A 17,184-nucleotide genomic window follows, 5' to 3' on the forward strand; every position below is an offset into this window, starting at 1 on the left:
ACTGACTATGCTACGGGGAATCCCATGGAGACGCACCATTTCCGGAACAAATATAGACGCCACTCTCGCCGTAATAAAAGGATGTTGGATGGCATACTTGGACAAACGGTCAACCGCGACTCGGATGCAGGAGTATCCCAAGGATCTCGGTAAGCCAATGATGAAGTACATTGGTTATGTTTGTTTGGGGGATTTTCCCTTAATTATACTATTCATCCAAATTTTTTCCCCAAAAAACATCTAACTTAAACATCTATTTTTTATTTTTTATATTATACTAAAAATCAATTTTACATTCAAAACATCACATCAACACCCATTTATATCACATCATACAACTATTCAAAATAAAAATTTTTACTATTAAAATCTCAACTCAAAATCCAAATCCCCAAACAAACACACCCTGAGAGGTCATCCCACATTGCGTTTGCCGATACTTGAGGCGGAAGCGTTCGTTTCCACAACGAATTGTTTTGTGAAGTTAGGCATCGCAAGGATGGGAGCGGTCGTGATGGAGCGCTTTAAGGCAACGAACGCCTTCTGCGCGGCGATTGTCCAAGGAAAAGGGGTAGAAAACCTCTCATTCTTAAAAGTTCCGTAAGAGCCTAAGAGGGTGAGCTAGCAAGCCATAATTTGTATCGAAGTGGCGATAGTATCCAGTGAGTCCCAAGAAGCCGCAAACACCCGTGACTAAGGTAGGGCGCCCAGTTCGTCACCGCTTGAACCTTGGTCGGGTCCATAGCCACGCCCTAACCGGATATCATGTGGTCCAAGTACTTGACAATTTGCAACCGAAAGCGTACTTTCGATTAGCCAGGAACTTATTGTCTTGCAGTAGTCTCAAGGCACACCCGAGATGTTCCATGTGGTCATCTCAAGTGTGACTGTAGATAAAAATATCGTTGAAGAAGACGAGAACAAACTAGAGAAGATGGGGCCAAAACAGATCATTCATCACGACTTGAAAGGTGGCTGGAGTGTTAGTTGGACCAAAGGGCATGACAAAGAACTCTAATGTCCACTGTGCGCGCGGAATCTAGCATCTAGCTGGATGGATCTTGGAGAAAACTTTCACTCCCACCAACTGATCTAGTATCTCCTGAATCACTGAAATAGTGTATTTGTTGGAAATGGTGACTTTGTTGAGCTCCCGATAATCAACACAGAATTTCCAACTGCCCTTCTTTTTCACGAGGAGCACCAGGCTTGAGAAAGGGCTCGTGCTCGGCTGTATGATTCCTACAAGGAGCATGTCGTGGACCAGTCGCTCGATTTCATCCTTTTGAACTTACCCATAACATACGGTCGGACGGACACGGGGCTCGCACTGTGCTAAAGGACAATGTGGTTGTCATGGTTCCTTACGTGAGGCAGATTAGATGGCTTGCCGAAGATATCCGTGAATTTCTCCAATACGGTGTGGACCCGTTTGTGCGGACTGCGGGATCTTCCGCCAACAATGACAAAGGGAACGAGGCAGTAATTGCACAGTAGCCTTCATCAATTCCACTCAATATTTTTTTTGAGGTTTTCATGCAAGTGTGAGAGAGTTGGGTCTCCCTGTAACTAAACCTCCCGGTTCCCTACTCGAAATGTCATAGACAAGACCCCCCAATTAAGATGGATTACCCTAGAGTGTGTAGCCACGCTACTCCTAAGATCACATTCACTTCCCCTAGGGGAAACACGTTGCAATCCACATTAACAATCCAAGCCCCGAGATTGAGGGCTAATCCTCGATAGACACCCTCATTGCAGATCTTCGGTCTGTCGCTGAGAACCACGTTGATAGCCCCGATTGGTGGGGCAGCGGCCCTAATCTCGCGGATGAACTCAGACGAAACGAAGTTGTGGCTGGGGCACAAATGACAACTGTAACATCAAGCTCGCCCAATCGTGCCTGGAGACGCAAATCCCATTTGCTCGCTCTCGGAAAATCCAAGCGCATTTTCTCCACCCCTCGACCTCGTTATCTCTTTGAGCTTGGCCACCCAATTCGTGTTTGGGCTCACCACACAAGTATGAAGGGACTTGCTGGTATATTTATGCAATGGTGTATAGGGCTCTCCTTGCAACGATAACAAAGTCGCTTATACTGACACTCGCTGTACTCTTCACGACTCAATTTTCGGAAGGGAGCTCGCCCGGAGGACTAGTCCAACACCATTGGACTCCGGCCAGTGGAACTGCTACCCGTGCCTGGTCTATTGCTTCCGACGCCACTTCTCAAATTGAAAAGACCTACCGGCGGCTCGGAGCACGTCCCACTACTAAGGCGTTGAATTCAAATCTTTGGGGTCTAGTGTCCGCAGACGGTTACAAATGTTTTACTGTAACCCATCCATGAAGTATTCGAGGTAGTGGTCATCCATCATACCTTGCAGTTACGTCGCCAGTTGGATGAACTCATTGATATACTCATCAACTCTTTTTTTTTTGTCGAAGTGTGGCAAGGCGCTCGTAAGGGCTCCCTACACTTTTGTGTGGGTCATTATTATCAGTATCGTTTCTGGTTAGAACGCCAGAAATTGCGTTGATGGATGACCCACTAACGCCACCAGCCGCTTCTGTGATTGCTACAAGTAACTCCTGCTGCAGCGACGCCATCTAATTTGTGTTATATTCTCCCAAGGTCTCGAGGTTGGCAAAGAGATCCTGGCGGATTTGGATTACCTTATCCTGTATTTCCCCAATTCTAGTAGCTCGAATCGTTGTTGATTGGAAATGGACATGATTCTGTCAGCAGAAGATCCGGTAGGTTGGACCAAATTGTTATAACTTAAGGTTAATCGAAAAGAGAATATTATTCAAATCAACAAAAATAGAGAACCATAGAGAAAAAAAAATCGCTCTGTAATCAAAACTAAAATAATGACTACCTACCCTAATATGACCTATATGCGCCCTATATATAGATGGACTTATGGCCAAGCCCAACACTCATAATTCAAGAATTAAGTAGAAAATAAAATTATAAGAGGAATAATAAGAAATAAAATAATAATTAATGATGAATTCTTCAATCCTATGTCACGAACTCCCCTAGGTGAGTGCAGTCCTCCTTTTTCCCGTTCTAGTGTAAACCTTGATCTTACCCGGCTCCATAACGGTTTTCCTTAAACACAAACTTCTCTCCCGATAGTTGAAGGGAAGCTTGTTGTAATTTTCACTTTAATTAAGGGAAGCTACCTGACAGGTTTCTAAAATAGGCTCTACACTGATTGCATATTTCTAACTTTTTATTTGAGTCCCAAATATCTTACGCCTATGCTCTTCATGTAATTGAGGTAATTGAATATAATGGTCCATGATGTTAAAAAACTAAAGACTTGCTCAATGAAATTATTATTATTCTTTATTTCATAGTTATATTTTTGTATACTATTTTGCGGGTACTAATGTTAGAGTTATAATATTTGTGTACAGTTAATATATTCGGGATTCAGTTGCACACAAGGTTGGTTCTTCACGCCATGCAGTAGTGATCCAGGTTTGAGGTCAGGTTTTTTTTTCTCTCTGTGAAGGAAATTAGGTTTTTTTCCATTAATTTTTAATTATAATAATAATCACATTACACTTATATACATATATACAAACCTAATCTATATTGGGTTATGGGCCCACAATGTAAATAGCTACTAATATATATATATATATATCTAACAATAATTATAGCACTTTCCCCAAGCTGAAGCATAGATATTAATCATGCCCAGCTTGTCACACAGATATTTGAGACGAGGGCTAGGTTAGTAGATCTCCAACTTGTTCTCCGCTTTTCACATGACCTGCGACCGCCACACCAGCTTGTATATATATATATTGGGTTATATATACTAGCCTAATCTATATTGGGTTATGGGCCCACAATGTAAATAGCTACTAATATATATATATATATATATATAACAATAATTATAACACTCTCTCCCAAGCTGGAGCATAGATATTGATCATGCCCAGCTTGTCACACAAATATTTGAGACGAGGGCTAGGTAAGGCTTTGGTTAGTAGATCTTGCGTGGCTTGCGGGCCCACGTGTCACAATCGAGCAATTCAAAATTTTGGTTAATTGATTAACAAAGACAAGATTGAATGGACAATGGGGAGCAAATAGAACAGGGGTTAAGGTGACACGTGACAATGGTTTGAGCATCACCGACGGCTTTAATGGACACTTTTGAACCATCAACTAAAGTAACATCAGGTAACAAAACAAATTTGTGAACTTTAGAAAATAGTTTCGGATTACCATAGGCATCAGAATCAAGCCCATGGTCCAAGAAATTACCAGGATAAGCGATTAAGGCAACTAGCTAAGAAAATAACGACTTCGAAGTTTGATACCCAATATATTCCTAATGGTCTGAACCCAAGTCCAAATGACTCAAAGCTGAAGGTAACGACTTCCATCAGGCTACGGAGCTTCCATGGAGCAAGAGGGTATAACTTCCACAGGCCTTTGGACAACAAGCTCCATCAACCCTGGGTTGGCAACTTAATAATATTAATGGAAGACCCCGACACCTACATGTCCTATATGGAAGGTTCCATGGGTCTAAACCAAAGAAAGAAGGAGGATTCCATGTAACTCGAGGCTGTTGGGGACATATCCCGTAGACCAGCTAGGAGTATGATAGAAGCAAGTCAGGGTAAGTTGCAGGTCTGATCCAGGGGCAATGGAAGAAGTTCAGAGCGAATGGAACCCGGTCCAGAAACAACGGAAGATGTTCAAAACGAATGAAACTCGGTCCAGAGGTGATGGAAGCGGTTGGGAGCTGATAGGAGGTTACCTGGCGGTTGAGAGAGGTGGAGGAATAATTAAAACTGCCCATTTTCGTGGATGAGGTGGTTTTTCTAGCTTAAGATTAAAATTAGGAAAAAACACATCACACAGGCACAATCAGATCAAATCGTCTATTTTTCTATTTTTTTTTTCATGTTCTAGTTTCGTTTATGCAATTTAATTCAAGTTACTACTTTCTGCAATTTATTTTACTTGTTTTCCGTAAATTATCGTAGTTTAGTTCGATTAATCACGTAAGATCTCGATTACCCGACGACGGATTGACTCTTTGGAGTACTTCCGGAACCCACACTGTCGACATCGACGAATTATTTTAGAACTTTCGAAATTCAGGTTCCAACAATTGGCATGCTCAATGGGATCAAGTCGGGTTCGTGTATGCAACTTCGTAGTGGGAAGGTGATCATTATGGAAAATCAGAATCAGAGCTCAGGTCTGAATATCGGTGCAGGAAATACTGGAATTGGAACGGCGGTTTATCCCAGTGGAAGCCGCACCCCAGGGCTGAGAAAAGAAGAAGAATCATCATCGACCAAAACGATGGTGAACATGGTACGCAGAGAAGTGAATCAATGTATTTGGGCTGGAATCGGGGATATCGCGTACGAAATCTCTAGGCAATTGGCTGATGTGATCCGGCCAACTGTGAGGAATGAAGCGTTTCAGATTCGCGAAGAAAGTCGAGTAGCGGCTTATGGAGTTCAGAATTCTGGAATTTCAGGAAATACATATGGAGGTCCAAAAGGAATAGCTCCAGGTTTCAGGATCTCCCGGGGACGCTTCCAAGCAGGTGGTGATGAATTGTTCGTCCAGACCCTCAGGGAATTGACACGAAAGTGCCGAAGTAGACGTTACATCCCGACGCCCAATGAAATACTCCCGAATACACTCCGGATTGATATTCAAGTCGGAAGTAACACGACTTGCACGAGGTGGGGCAGGAATGTGGTCTGGAGGCGGAAGAGGAGTCCCCGACGTCCTCAAAGGTGCATGCTGGTAAAGGACGTTGACAATTAATATTCTAATGTGAATGTGAAGAGGAATGCAGTTTGGGTGATGGAAATACATTGGATACCAAAGCTTTGGGTGGATGAACCTTCGAAGGAGGGTTTACCATAGTGCGAGCTGTAGTCCTCGTTGTCGGGGTTGTATCAACGCCTTTGTGCATTTTCTTAGCGGGCTGGATGCAATGATACATACGAATGAGAAAATTATGAAGTATTCGTAGAAGTATATGGAGATGACTATGAACCCGGGGGCTGAAAGAGATAGTTGCACGGCGCTCCTCCGAAAGTTTCAGGGCAGCAGCTTTGGCCTTAGCATGCCGAGTTGATCTACGTACAGGGAAGGAATCCATCACTGTGAACACAAACAGAGTCAGCCGGATATTTAGTGAGCAAAACTCAAGGAGAAGATAAAAGTTTACCTTTGATGATCTCAGGAGCCGCACTTTCAACCTCCTCAGCGGCAATATCAGTTGTTCCACTATGGTGGTCGGAATCGGTATCAATGGAACGGCGTAGCCATGAAACCTGAGGTTCAACAAAAAGAACATCCTTTAAGGATTTCCACCAGCCAGCAAACGCCGAATCGGTGGAGGGCCTGGTTTCGAAACAGGAAGGGGCGAATCCTCAATGGTTGCATTCAAGCCCCGATACATATCAAGATCTTCGGAGGATAGGTCCTTTGCCGCTGGAGGAAAGGGCCCTTGACAATGGAAACGGTACATCGGGATTGTCTGTTGGAGTCCAAACTGGCGCGCATACAACTGTGGGAAGTATCCCTCTACTCCAACGGGTAAAGAACGAGACGTAGGCTTTAAACCCAACAATAAGGGCCTTGTGGTTCAAACTTGATTCTATGATAAAGTGATGGAGGACCAGTCGGGGGAACCATACTTCTTTACTGGCGGGGGCTTAGAGAACCATAAGATCGCTCCGGAAAAGGAAAAAATCGTGCATCCTCATGGTTATTCGACTACAAGAAGAAATTAGCGATTTGAAAAGCGTTGCGGGAGCACTCAAACCCAGCTAAAAACACACCGATACGTTCTTCGTTCGGAATTTGAAACGGCCACAGTATGTCAAACAACTCGGGAAACATATAAGCAGCCCTGAGTTGAAGAGACCATAAAGGTCCCCTCTGGGTGGATACATACTCCTCACGACCTAGGTGAGTATGAAGATCGTTAAGGGTTCTATACAAATGTCCTAAGAAGAACTTAGCAAGCGCCAAACAGTCACCCTCCATCATCGACGACACTAAGGGTTCGTATTCCCTAACCAAGTTTTTACCAGCTGCACCTATGAAGAAGCGATTCACCCAAAGCATTAAAAAAGTCCTATGGTTATCTAGCAAACTGACTTTTGAGTTCGGCGCCCCATACTTCTTGTATAGTAAGGCGCTCGAACTAGACTTTGAATAGTCTATACCAAAATCGACAGTATTCGGTGGAGCAGGGAGCAGAGCATAATCATCCCTTGTTACGGGGAGACCTAGCAACTCCGCAATATCAAGTAATGTGGGTGAAATCATGCCAAAAGAAAAGCAAAATCCGTTCACCACCGGACACCAAAACCCTAGGAGTACGAAAAGAAGATCAAATTTGGGATGAGAAACCTGTGTGCTAACGGTAATCATGTCGTCAATCCCCCAAACTTCCCATTGAGTGTCGACTGAGCCACCGAGGGTTGCCGTCCATTCCTTGAAGGTCGCGCTGTCGGGATATTGGGTTAAAATCCTACCTTGTCAAAGAGCCAACGAATAAAAGGATTTCGCGATTAACAGGGAAGATACCCCGTCGCCGGCGATGATTTGCTGGAGTTCCTCTCTTTGAAGATCCGTCTCGGCCGACGGCATTAACATCCACGAATCCCCATCAGCGGACGGGCGCAATGGTCCCTCAACTGGCATCGAATAGCGGATCGGACCTGGGACTACTACCATCGACAAGGGCTCTTCCACACCACCGGAAGGATGAGCTATCGGAGAGGCCATACGAATTGACACCAACACTCACCAACCAGAACGGGAAAATCCAAAGGAAAACGAGAGAAAAACGAGGGGGAAAAGGGTGAAAATGGGAAGTGCTGAGATAAACCCCAAAAAAGCCCTCAAGTGTCTTTTTCTTTCAGGCAGCGCGGGAATCAAAGAGTGCAACTGTCACATCAAGGTTGGAAGGCCTTATGCGATAAATCAAAAGGGGTTGAATTTTATACTAAGGCCCATGGGTGTGAGCTCTATACGAAGGAAATCCCAAAAAAGAGTAAAGCTCTACACGATTCGCATTTTATCCCTTTTTTGAGGAGGGCAATTGTTGGACCGAATAACGACTTCCATCAGGTTGCGGAGCTTCCATGGAGCAAGAGGGTATAACTTCCACAGGCCTTTGGACAACAAGCTCCATCAACCCTTAGTTGGCAACTTTGTAATATTAATGGAAGACCCCGACACCTACATGTCCTATATGGAAGGTTCTATGGGTCAAAACCAAAGAAAGAATAAGGAGGATTCCATGTAACTTGAGGCTGTTGAGGACATATCCCGGTAGACCGGCTAGGGGTATGATGAAAACAAGTCATGGTAAGTTGCAGGTCTGATCCAGGGGTAATGGAAGAAGTTCAGAGCAAATGAAACCCAGTTCAGAAACAACGGAAGATGTTCAAAACGAATGGAATCCGGTCCAGAGGTGATGGAAGTGGTTGGGAGCTGATGGAATGAGGTTACCTGACGGTTGAGAGAGGTGGAGGAATAATTAAAACTGCCTCTTTTTGTGGAAGAGGTGATTATTCTAGCTTAGGATTAAAATTAGGAAAAAACACATCACACACAGGCACAACCAGATCAAATCGTCTATTTTTCTATTTTTTTTTTCATGTTCTAGTTTCGTTTATGCAATTTAATTCAAGTTACTATTTTCTGCAATTTATTTTACTTGCTTTCCGTAGATTATCGTAGTTTAGTTTGATTAATCACATAAGATCTTGATTACCCGACGACGGATTGACTCTTTGGAGTACTTCCGGAACCCACACTGATGACATCGACGAATTATTTTGGAACTTCTGAAATTCAGGTTCCAACAATAACATAGAATTCATGCTGAGAATAGGAAAATAAATTAATCACGAAAAATGATAAATAAAAGATAATTTCAATGAAGAAAAGTTGTGAATAAATAGTCATATTTAATAGTAATTTTTAAAAAATAATACTAATATTGATATGAATTTTATAAAATCGGAACAATATATTTTTAAAAGAAATTACAAAACTTAAATAGTAAAATAAACAAATAAATAAAATACACATTTAGGTATACAAATTTTATTTCTCTCAATTTCTCTGCAAATGAGAGAAAAATGAAAATAAAAAAAATAAAAATGATTTATTTTCAAATTCTATTTCTCTAGAAGTAGAAATATTTCCATTTTCATGCTCTCAATTCTCTATGCCAAACACTCTTAATGAAGTATTGGCTCCTGGATTAGACATAAGTCCTATTAGTCCCAAATCTCAGAAAAAAACAGCACCAATCAATCCCAGAGAAGACTTCAACGATGAGTTATTACTGCTGAAGTAACTTAATGAGTTTGCTATTTCTTGTTAAGCTAGTTGAGAGGATGCAACTAATAAGAGAGGGAGAAGATAATAGGTGCCCTATTAAGCCACACCGGCGCCGGCTAAGGAAGAGAAAATAACACCGGTTGGTGGAAGTGAGGGGCGGTAATAAAAACAGTTGTGACCAACTTGAGGCAACCCAGCGGTGGTGGCGGCGAGATGAGAGGAGAACGCGCCGGCGAAACATGACAGATACAGTGGCACGGCGGGTCAGTGGGTTCACTGTAGTGGGTCAACGGCTATGATACCATGTAGAGCGAAACTCAATTCTCATTGATTTAAGTTGAAATTGATTACATAAATAAACCTTAAAAAATAAACTACGATTAACTAAAATATCAAATAGGTCCCTATACTATTCAAAATCCAAAATTGGTTTATATAATTTACAATAGGGATGTCAAATGGGGCGGGTTAACCCCGGAGCCGCCCCGGACTCGGTCTTAATGGAGCAGGTTCGGGTCTAAAAAATTTAGTTCGGAGCGGGTTGTGGATTTTGAGTTTTAGATCTGGCCGGGTTTGGGAAGGGTTACAGGTTTTACTATAAACTCGTCCCACTCCGGACCCGGACCCGAATTCGAATATTTAAATAATTATTATAATATATTTATATTTTTATACAATATAAATTTAATTATTTATTTATTTAAAAAAGTTGAAATATAAAATAAAAACTTAATTCTAAATCAAATTTATCTTCGAATTTATTTATCCTACAATTTTCTTTATAATTGGGACTACTGCTGACCGCCTTCACTATGGACTATTGTCAATATTTGATTGTTCTTATTTTTAGAACTATAACTTTTTGACGCATACTTTTTTAATATTAAATTGTTTTTAAAAAATTCTATTTTATTCTTTTCTTAAAAACAAAAACGGGTTTGTCGGGTTTGCTCCGAACCCGGAGGGTTCGGTGCTGGACGGGTCCTGGGGCCGGGTTGAAGCGGGATAGAACAAGTCTTGGGTCCTAATATTTTCTAGCGTGGCGGGTGCCGGGGCCTGCAAAACCCGTCCCAAACCCACCCCGTTGACATCTCTAATATACAATATATCTAACATTTCTTTTATATCAATTTTTACTATTCAAATTTTCAAATTTCCTAAAAAAATGTCATATTTAACACAAATTTTTCATTCAAAATATTACATCGAACAATAATTTTTTTATTTAAAACATTACATCCAACAACTATTTTACTTCAAAAGCATCAAATCAAGAACCAACACAAAATTTGTGGACCATATTTTCTTTGCATGTTATAAGTTCTAGTACTTTCTCATGTTTCTGTATGTTTTAATTGAAGAGGAGTGTTTGAGAAGTTAGTTTAATGTATAAATGATTCTAATTGCTTAAAAATGGTTTTAATCATTTGTTCCAATACATCAGATATAGATTTGTGAGTTGAAAAAAATTCTATTATTTGGTCTTTATAGACAAAAGTTACTGTAGTTTTATGAACTTTTAGTTACGCTAAGTTCTTTTTTCGTAATTATGGTTCTTAGTTGATTAGTAGGTGGTACTCTATCAATATTCATTTGCAAACTTTGATACTTACTGCTTTTGTTCCTTAATATTCTAGTACTTTACAGGCCAAATATACCTCTATTTATTTTTCAGATCATTGAAAAACATCTTGAGAATTTACCTTAAGAGGGTTAATTGTTTAAAGTGGGAGCAAGTTCCTGTCCCTTCCAGGTTGGTTCTTGCAAGGTTTTACTTTGCATCTGATTGCATGATTACTAATCACCGGTTATTATTTATTTTAATTCATCTTAGCTTTGTGAATTTTTCAGTGTGAGATCTATTGTGGTTCTCAATCTTCCCAGTTACGGAAGTGGAAGAAATCCATGGGGCAAATTGAAACCAGATTACCTAGAGAAGGTTTGAGTTTGTTCATGCCATATATCTTGACTAATTGGTGCTTTGATTGTTTGTGAATGTACTATATAGTGCTCTGGATACTTTCAGCTTTATCAAATACTTTACGTGGATTCTATATTAGTTCTCTAGCTAATTTAAGGGGCATCGTTCAAATAATTTTTTACTAGACAATTCTGCTTGGCATGTGGTTTCCTTATTTCAAATCCAACTTTTTATGGGATACTTGTGCATTCTACTCATGGTTAAATTCCTGAATACTCTCAAAACTCATGTTGCGTTGCTGTTCCTTTTCCCTTGGATGGGCAAGTTTTCGAGGTGCAATTTTGGTGTTTTATGTCTTTGTATCCTTTCATATTTGTGAAATATTCTTTGTCAGTTTCTAGTAAGTCAGTAAAAATTGTCTGATGTTTTAAAATATGAGCACCCACTAGAAAAATAATGAAAAATAAAAAATTCTCGCCTTGCATCAAACGTGAGCTTTGAGATGGTATGCTAATGTTATCATATGGTGTTTGGCAAATATCCTTTTCATCTTATATGTGTGCTCAGTATCTAATGATAACGATTGATTGTAATATGCATTACTATATATTAAATCTACATAGTGTACGTAGATTATGGATGCCTCATCATGACCTTTGTTTCTATATAATGGAAACATTTTTGAGGTGAACAAAGCTCTTTTTGTTCGTTGTGCAGAGAGGGTTTGTTGATGCGCATGCTGATGACGGTTTGGTGGAAATCTTTGGCTTGAAACAAGGGTGGCACGCTTCAATGGTTATGGTTGAACTGATATCTGCAAAACATATAGCCCAGGTATCATGTTGGATTGTGTTCATTGCAGTATTTCAGCATATAAAAAACAGTAAAGTTGAGGATGCTACCATGCTCGCTATTAAATTTCAGTATTTTGATCTTCAACTGTCTTCAGGCCTCTGCAATCCGGTTTGAGCTCAGAGGAGGAGAGTGGAAAGATGCGTTTATGCAAATGGATGGTGAACCGTGGAAACAACCTATGAGCAACGACTTCTCGACATTTGTGGAAATTAAGAGAGTGCTGAATCAGTCAGCTATGATCAGAGCCAGTTGAGGAAAACAGGTATTTGTATTTGTATTTGTGTAAAGTATGCACAAAATCTACTTCAATATTTGTATATTGAGTGTCTTTTGATGGTACAATAAACCCGGACAATTGTCAAATTTCATACATCTTATGCTTACTTAGCTCTTTGTATCATCTATCATTGTTTATGAACTGGCTTGGCTGCTATTATGTTCAACAACTTGCTTCACTGCAAACCTTGTCTGCACCACTTTCTTGAAAAGAAAGTGGCATTGCTATTGCTATTGCTATTTTGCCATTTTATTTTATAATAGGGAAAAAAAAATCAAAATTGGTCCCATTGAAACAAAAAAATGATTAATTTTAGTCTCAATATAAAAAAAGTAATCAATTTTAGTCCTATTATAGACAAATAATCAATTTTAATTTTACTGTTGAAAAATTAACCGAAAATACTGATGTGGACATAATAGAATCCGACATGGCATCTGATATGGACAGAACATGACTGTGTTTTGATGAACGTGGTTGTGTTTGCACAATTAACAACAGACAGATCAAAATACTGAAAGGGAGCCATGGCAACACGCAGAAGAATACACCATAATTATATTGAACATCACACTAGAAGCGTTGAAGAAGTACAACAAGATTGCGTGGCAATCCACAGGTTTGTTATATCAACTATATGAATAGTAAGATAAGACAATGATTTGATAGAATTTCAAATCGCGAAATGTTGTCCGTATACTTTATTTCGACCCTTCCATGCCTTACGGATCACGAAATAAGTACAAAGATAAAAAGAAGTTGCACTCAATTGTTACATGTGTTAACAATGAGTATTTAATGTCTTGAAGAAAAGAATGATCACTTTCTTATACACGAGAAGAAAGAAACTGTAAAAGCTAAGCGTGGCGTATGTACAGAATATGGGAGTTTTCAAGAGTTATGAATTTAAATTAAATAACTAACTCTTCAGTTTGTTCAAACTCAAATATTAATAAGTTGAATTTGATAAACTCGATTAATAAAAAAATTTTAATTTGAATAAAACCAGCAGCTTATTCTGCAGTTTATTTTCCCAGTTCTTGATATTAGGAAAGTTTGTCCGAGCGCGTACTCCACGCAACCCGTCCCGGACTCGTCCTTGGCCTAAGAATAATTCCCGATTATACCAAAATAACCAACATTCCTACCCCATTTTGGTGTAACCCTTGAATTATTCATAAAATTAATCAAACTCATCAAACAAACGCATAAATGAAAACATCTGAACGGTTGAATTTTCATATTAGTACGTAACAACACATTTATTCGAGAATCAAGGTATCACTAGGGATTGAACCAATCAACTCATAAGAATACATGCTTGTAATGTACACGAGTGTTTGCAAATCCTAACATTAATCTTGACACTTTCAGCCTTGTATCCCTATCCTTCGCAAGTACATCGACATCAAAGTCCTTAAATATTTGGAAGCGGCAAAACTTCGTACTTGTGTAGGTGATTTCCTTTATATCTTGCTCTTGCAATGCAATTTTTCAAAGAAATCATTGAGAGAATAATTTTCAACCTAACTTTCTTATAGAATTGAACGTTTACCTTGGGATGATCATTTAAAAAACGTTCCAATCAACTAAAGATAAGCTTTCCTCCTTGAATTCAACTTCTAACATCATATTAGAAGGGAATTGGTGTCTCATCCTTAGATGAATTTAATAGACTTTAATCCCATCCCGACAGATGACTTGTGCACAAGTTCTCTAGCTAATCCATTCGTCAAGTGATCAGCTAAATTCTGTTGTGAACGAACATATTCTACTGAAATCACTCAATTATTAAGAAGTTCACGAATCATGCTATGTCTCACGCCTATATGTCGAGACTTTCTACTATAGATTTCACTATAAGATTTTTCCATCGTTGCTGAACTATCGCGTGGTCAATCAAATATTTCACCTATTCCGTGATCACAATTTAATGTAATACATGGGAATGGATCGTCTCCAGAGGAATGATGTGATTCACTCTTTCGTGTTCTAATGCAGTAAATAAAGGGGGGAATTTTCTTTTATTATCTAATGAAGACAAAATAATAAAACGATTAAAGTAACAAAGAACTAGCTATTAAGGGGATGTCTGGCTCAAGGGATGATGCAGTTATGACACTTGTGTTTTATCATTGATTCAATAAAGTTAGTTCTTATTAAAGTATTAATAAATTGGTTATAGTTATCAACAAGCTCCGACAACCAATTTTTCCTTACAGTGTAGGTAATTAAGGTATGACCGTTAACTACCCATAATTAGGCTAATAAACCTAGGCGCGCCCATAAGAAATATTGTCTGATCAAATTCTAAACTAGAAAACCCAATTCAAAACAATTACTACCTAAGATGAGCAATTAGGTTTGATTGTCTGACCCCCATGAAGGAACTATTCAACCCGGTTGTCACCTATTTAAGTGCGAATACAATAACGGATATCCTACCTAAATCCACTTTGGATTATCAGACTAATTTAAATATCGGTACCAAAATATCCAATCAATCTAACAATCACAATCATTATTTTCAGGATTAAACAAATACTAATTATAAAAAGAACTTTTATAAAGAAAATCAAGAATCTCCAAAACACAAGAACCAAAACATTATCATCTCTCAAACCAGAAAAATACCTACTCCATAATCAAATAATAAAGAACAATAGGTTAAAGATAAAGTCATAGTGGGAGGGGAAATCTTCTCTGTCGATTTGCTCCTGCGCAATCTATGAGTCTGTCAGTCTCCTGCTCTTGTGCGCATCTCTCTGGCCGCCTCCCCTTTTCTGTCTGCGTGTGATCCTCTCCTTTTATTTAATTTTGCCCTAATTATTTTGTAGTTGGGCTTTTGGGCCTTTAATTACATTTTCATGTCAGGAAGGTATAGTTAGTCATGGCTATGACTAACTAGGTGGTGCAAATCTGAATTTTTCTTTACTTTTTCTGCCAATTACGCCAAATTTGATATTTGCCCTTTGCACACAGCAAATAAACAATACGCATATAAATTAGGTAGAATCCGATCAAAATCAATCAAATATCGCATATGATATGAACATAAAACGCATGCGATCTCTAGCTATCAATTCTCCTCACACCTAGATCATGCTTTCCCTCAAGTATAGATTCAAAATAAGCCAAAGAAATCGCAAACGACTCAATATGACAAGAGAATCCAACACAACCAATTCAATCCGAAATTCAACATGTCAAGCCAAATCGACCTCACAACATACATGTATTCATACATGCTCTCTGAAGGAATAAGTGTATAATTGGCTAACACTCAGGTAATGCAACAAAAGATTATCCTATAGGCTTGAGTAAAAATCAAATCTTCCTTACTTAAGATGTTCGAATCTAGCATAAAGAATCAAATGGACTTTCAATAAGGGTTGTAGCGGGGCTTATGGTCAGGGGTAGAAAACAAGGATAAACAACGGCTACGTATGTCAGAAAAGAACACAATAAGAAGACGATGCGAGCACATGAAAAAAAAATCAGCATAAACAATGAAATCCTTACTTTATTCACTACCCAAACTTCAATAACGAAATTAAATAAAAGTACTTCATTAAGATGATTAATTTTTTTTTCTTTTTATTTATTTATTTATTTATTTATTTTTTCCTTTTTGATATTTTCTTCTTTTTTTTGATATTTTTTTTTCGTTTTTTTGTTTTTTTGTTTTTTTTGGCTTTTGCCTTTATCTATATATATATATATATATACACCTTTACTACCTATAATCATTCTTTTATACTACGACTTATTCGTACCCAAATTTCGTTTCTAACTAGTGCCGAAGAAATAAAATGCATCACAATATGAACTTAAAGTAATTCTTTCTAACATAGGGTTCAAATCGGAAAAGACTTAATCAAAAGAAGGGTCTGAGGCTAAAAGACGGTTTATCATAGAAGAAAAAATAAGCTAAGAAGGCTCAAATGGGCTATAACTAGGGGAAAATATTTTGCTGGGTAATAAAGAAAGGCTTAATGGGGTTACCTAGTGCCCTTATTATTTTCAAAATGCAAGACTCGATAGTTGCAAGTTCAACATGCATAATCATTTAAGTTCTAGGTCATCTAGTTGAGCACTACAAATCGTACATAAAAGAAATTTCCAAAAGTTTGAATATATGCAATTTATTTTCTAATGTAACTTTTGGAACGTAGGCTCAAATCTCACGGGGTTCAAACGTCGACTTGACTCAACATATCATCAATCAAATGTCATTAGTCATGCCAAACTAACGTATCACACAAATCACCTTTGATTCACTTCATACTAATCTAAAAAACATGCGAAAGAACACCAAATCAAAAATAAAATGTAGCAAAAGAAATGAAAATTTTGCCCAAAAAATTGCATAACTCTCCCACACCTAAAGTATGCATTGTTCTCAATTTAAAAAGAAGTAAAAAATGAGAGGGACTTCCTTGGAGTCCGCAGGGGATGTATAACTTCATTGTGTTGCTTCCTTGCCAACGCCTTTTCATTTGTCGTGCGCCAGGTTTAGATGAGGCTTGGAATTTATCCTTGCAAAACGATTAGCCAAACGCAACAATGTATCCAAACAAGGTAATTCACTCAAGTGACTAAACTCAATTGCACTAAAAAGTCAGCCATAACAACGAGAACAAGATTCTGCAAGGAGAGTGCGATCTTCGATTCAAACATGCCGAATCAAATCATCGTATTCAAAACAGTCCTATATAACAACCAGAGACAAATAGCCAGTCACAACGTTAGGAA

General features: G+C 38.8%; 1 protein-coding gene across 1 annotated transcript in view; it reads left to right on the forward strand.

Annotated features, from left to right (window-relative positions):
* LOC127244086 (diacylglycerol kinase 3-like) overlaps nucleotides 1-12,552 on the forward strand; it is a 30,454-nt gene extending 17,902 nt beyond the window's left edge. The window contains exons 8-12 of the mRNA XM_051264405.1: nucleotides 3,430-3,500; nucleotides 11,052-11,129; nucleotides 11,228-11,315; nucleotides 12,015-12,131; nucleotides 12,247-12,552. Coding sequence (XP_051120362.1) covers nucleotides 3,430-3,500; nucleotides 11,052-11,129; nucleotides 11,228-11,315; nucleotides 12,015-12,131; nucleotides 12,247-12,405 — 513 coding nt within the window. The 3' untranslated portion in view covers nucleotides 12,406-12,552. The remainder of the gene's footprint in view (nucleotides 1-3,429; nucleotides 3,501-11,051; nucleotides 11,130-11,227; nucleotides 11,316-12,014; nucleotides 12,132-12,246) is intronic.
* The last annotated feature ends 4,632 nt before the right edge of the window (nucleotides 12,553-17,184 follow it).

The sequence above is a fragment of the Andrographis paniculata genome, unplaced genomic scaffold, assembly GCF_009805555.1.
Source record: "Andrographis paniculata isolate CXL003 unplaced genomic scaffold, ASM980555v1 Contig9END, whole genome shotgun sequence".
NCBI lineage: Eukaryota > Viridiplantae > Streptophyta > Magnoliopsida > Lamiales > Acanthaceae > Andrographis > Andrographis paniculata.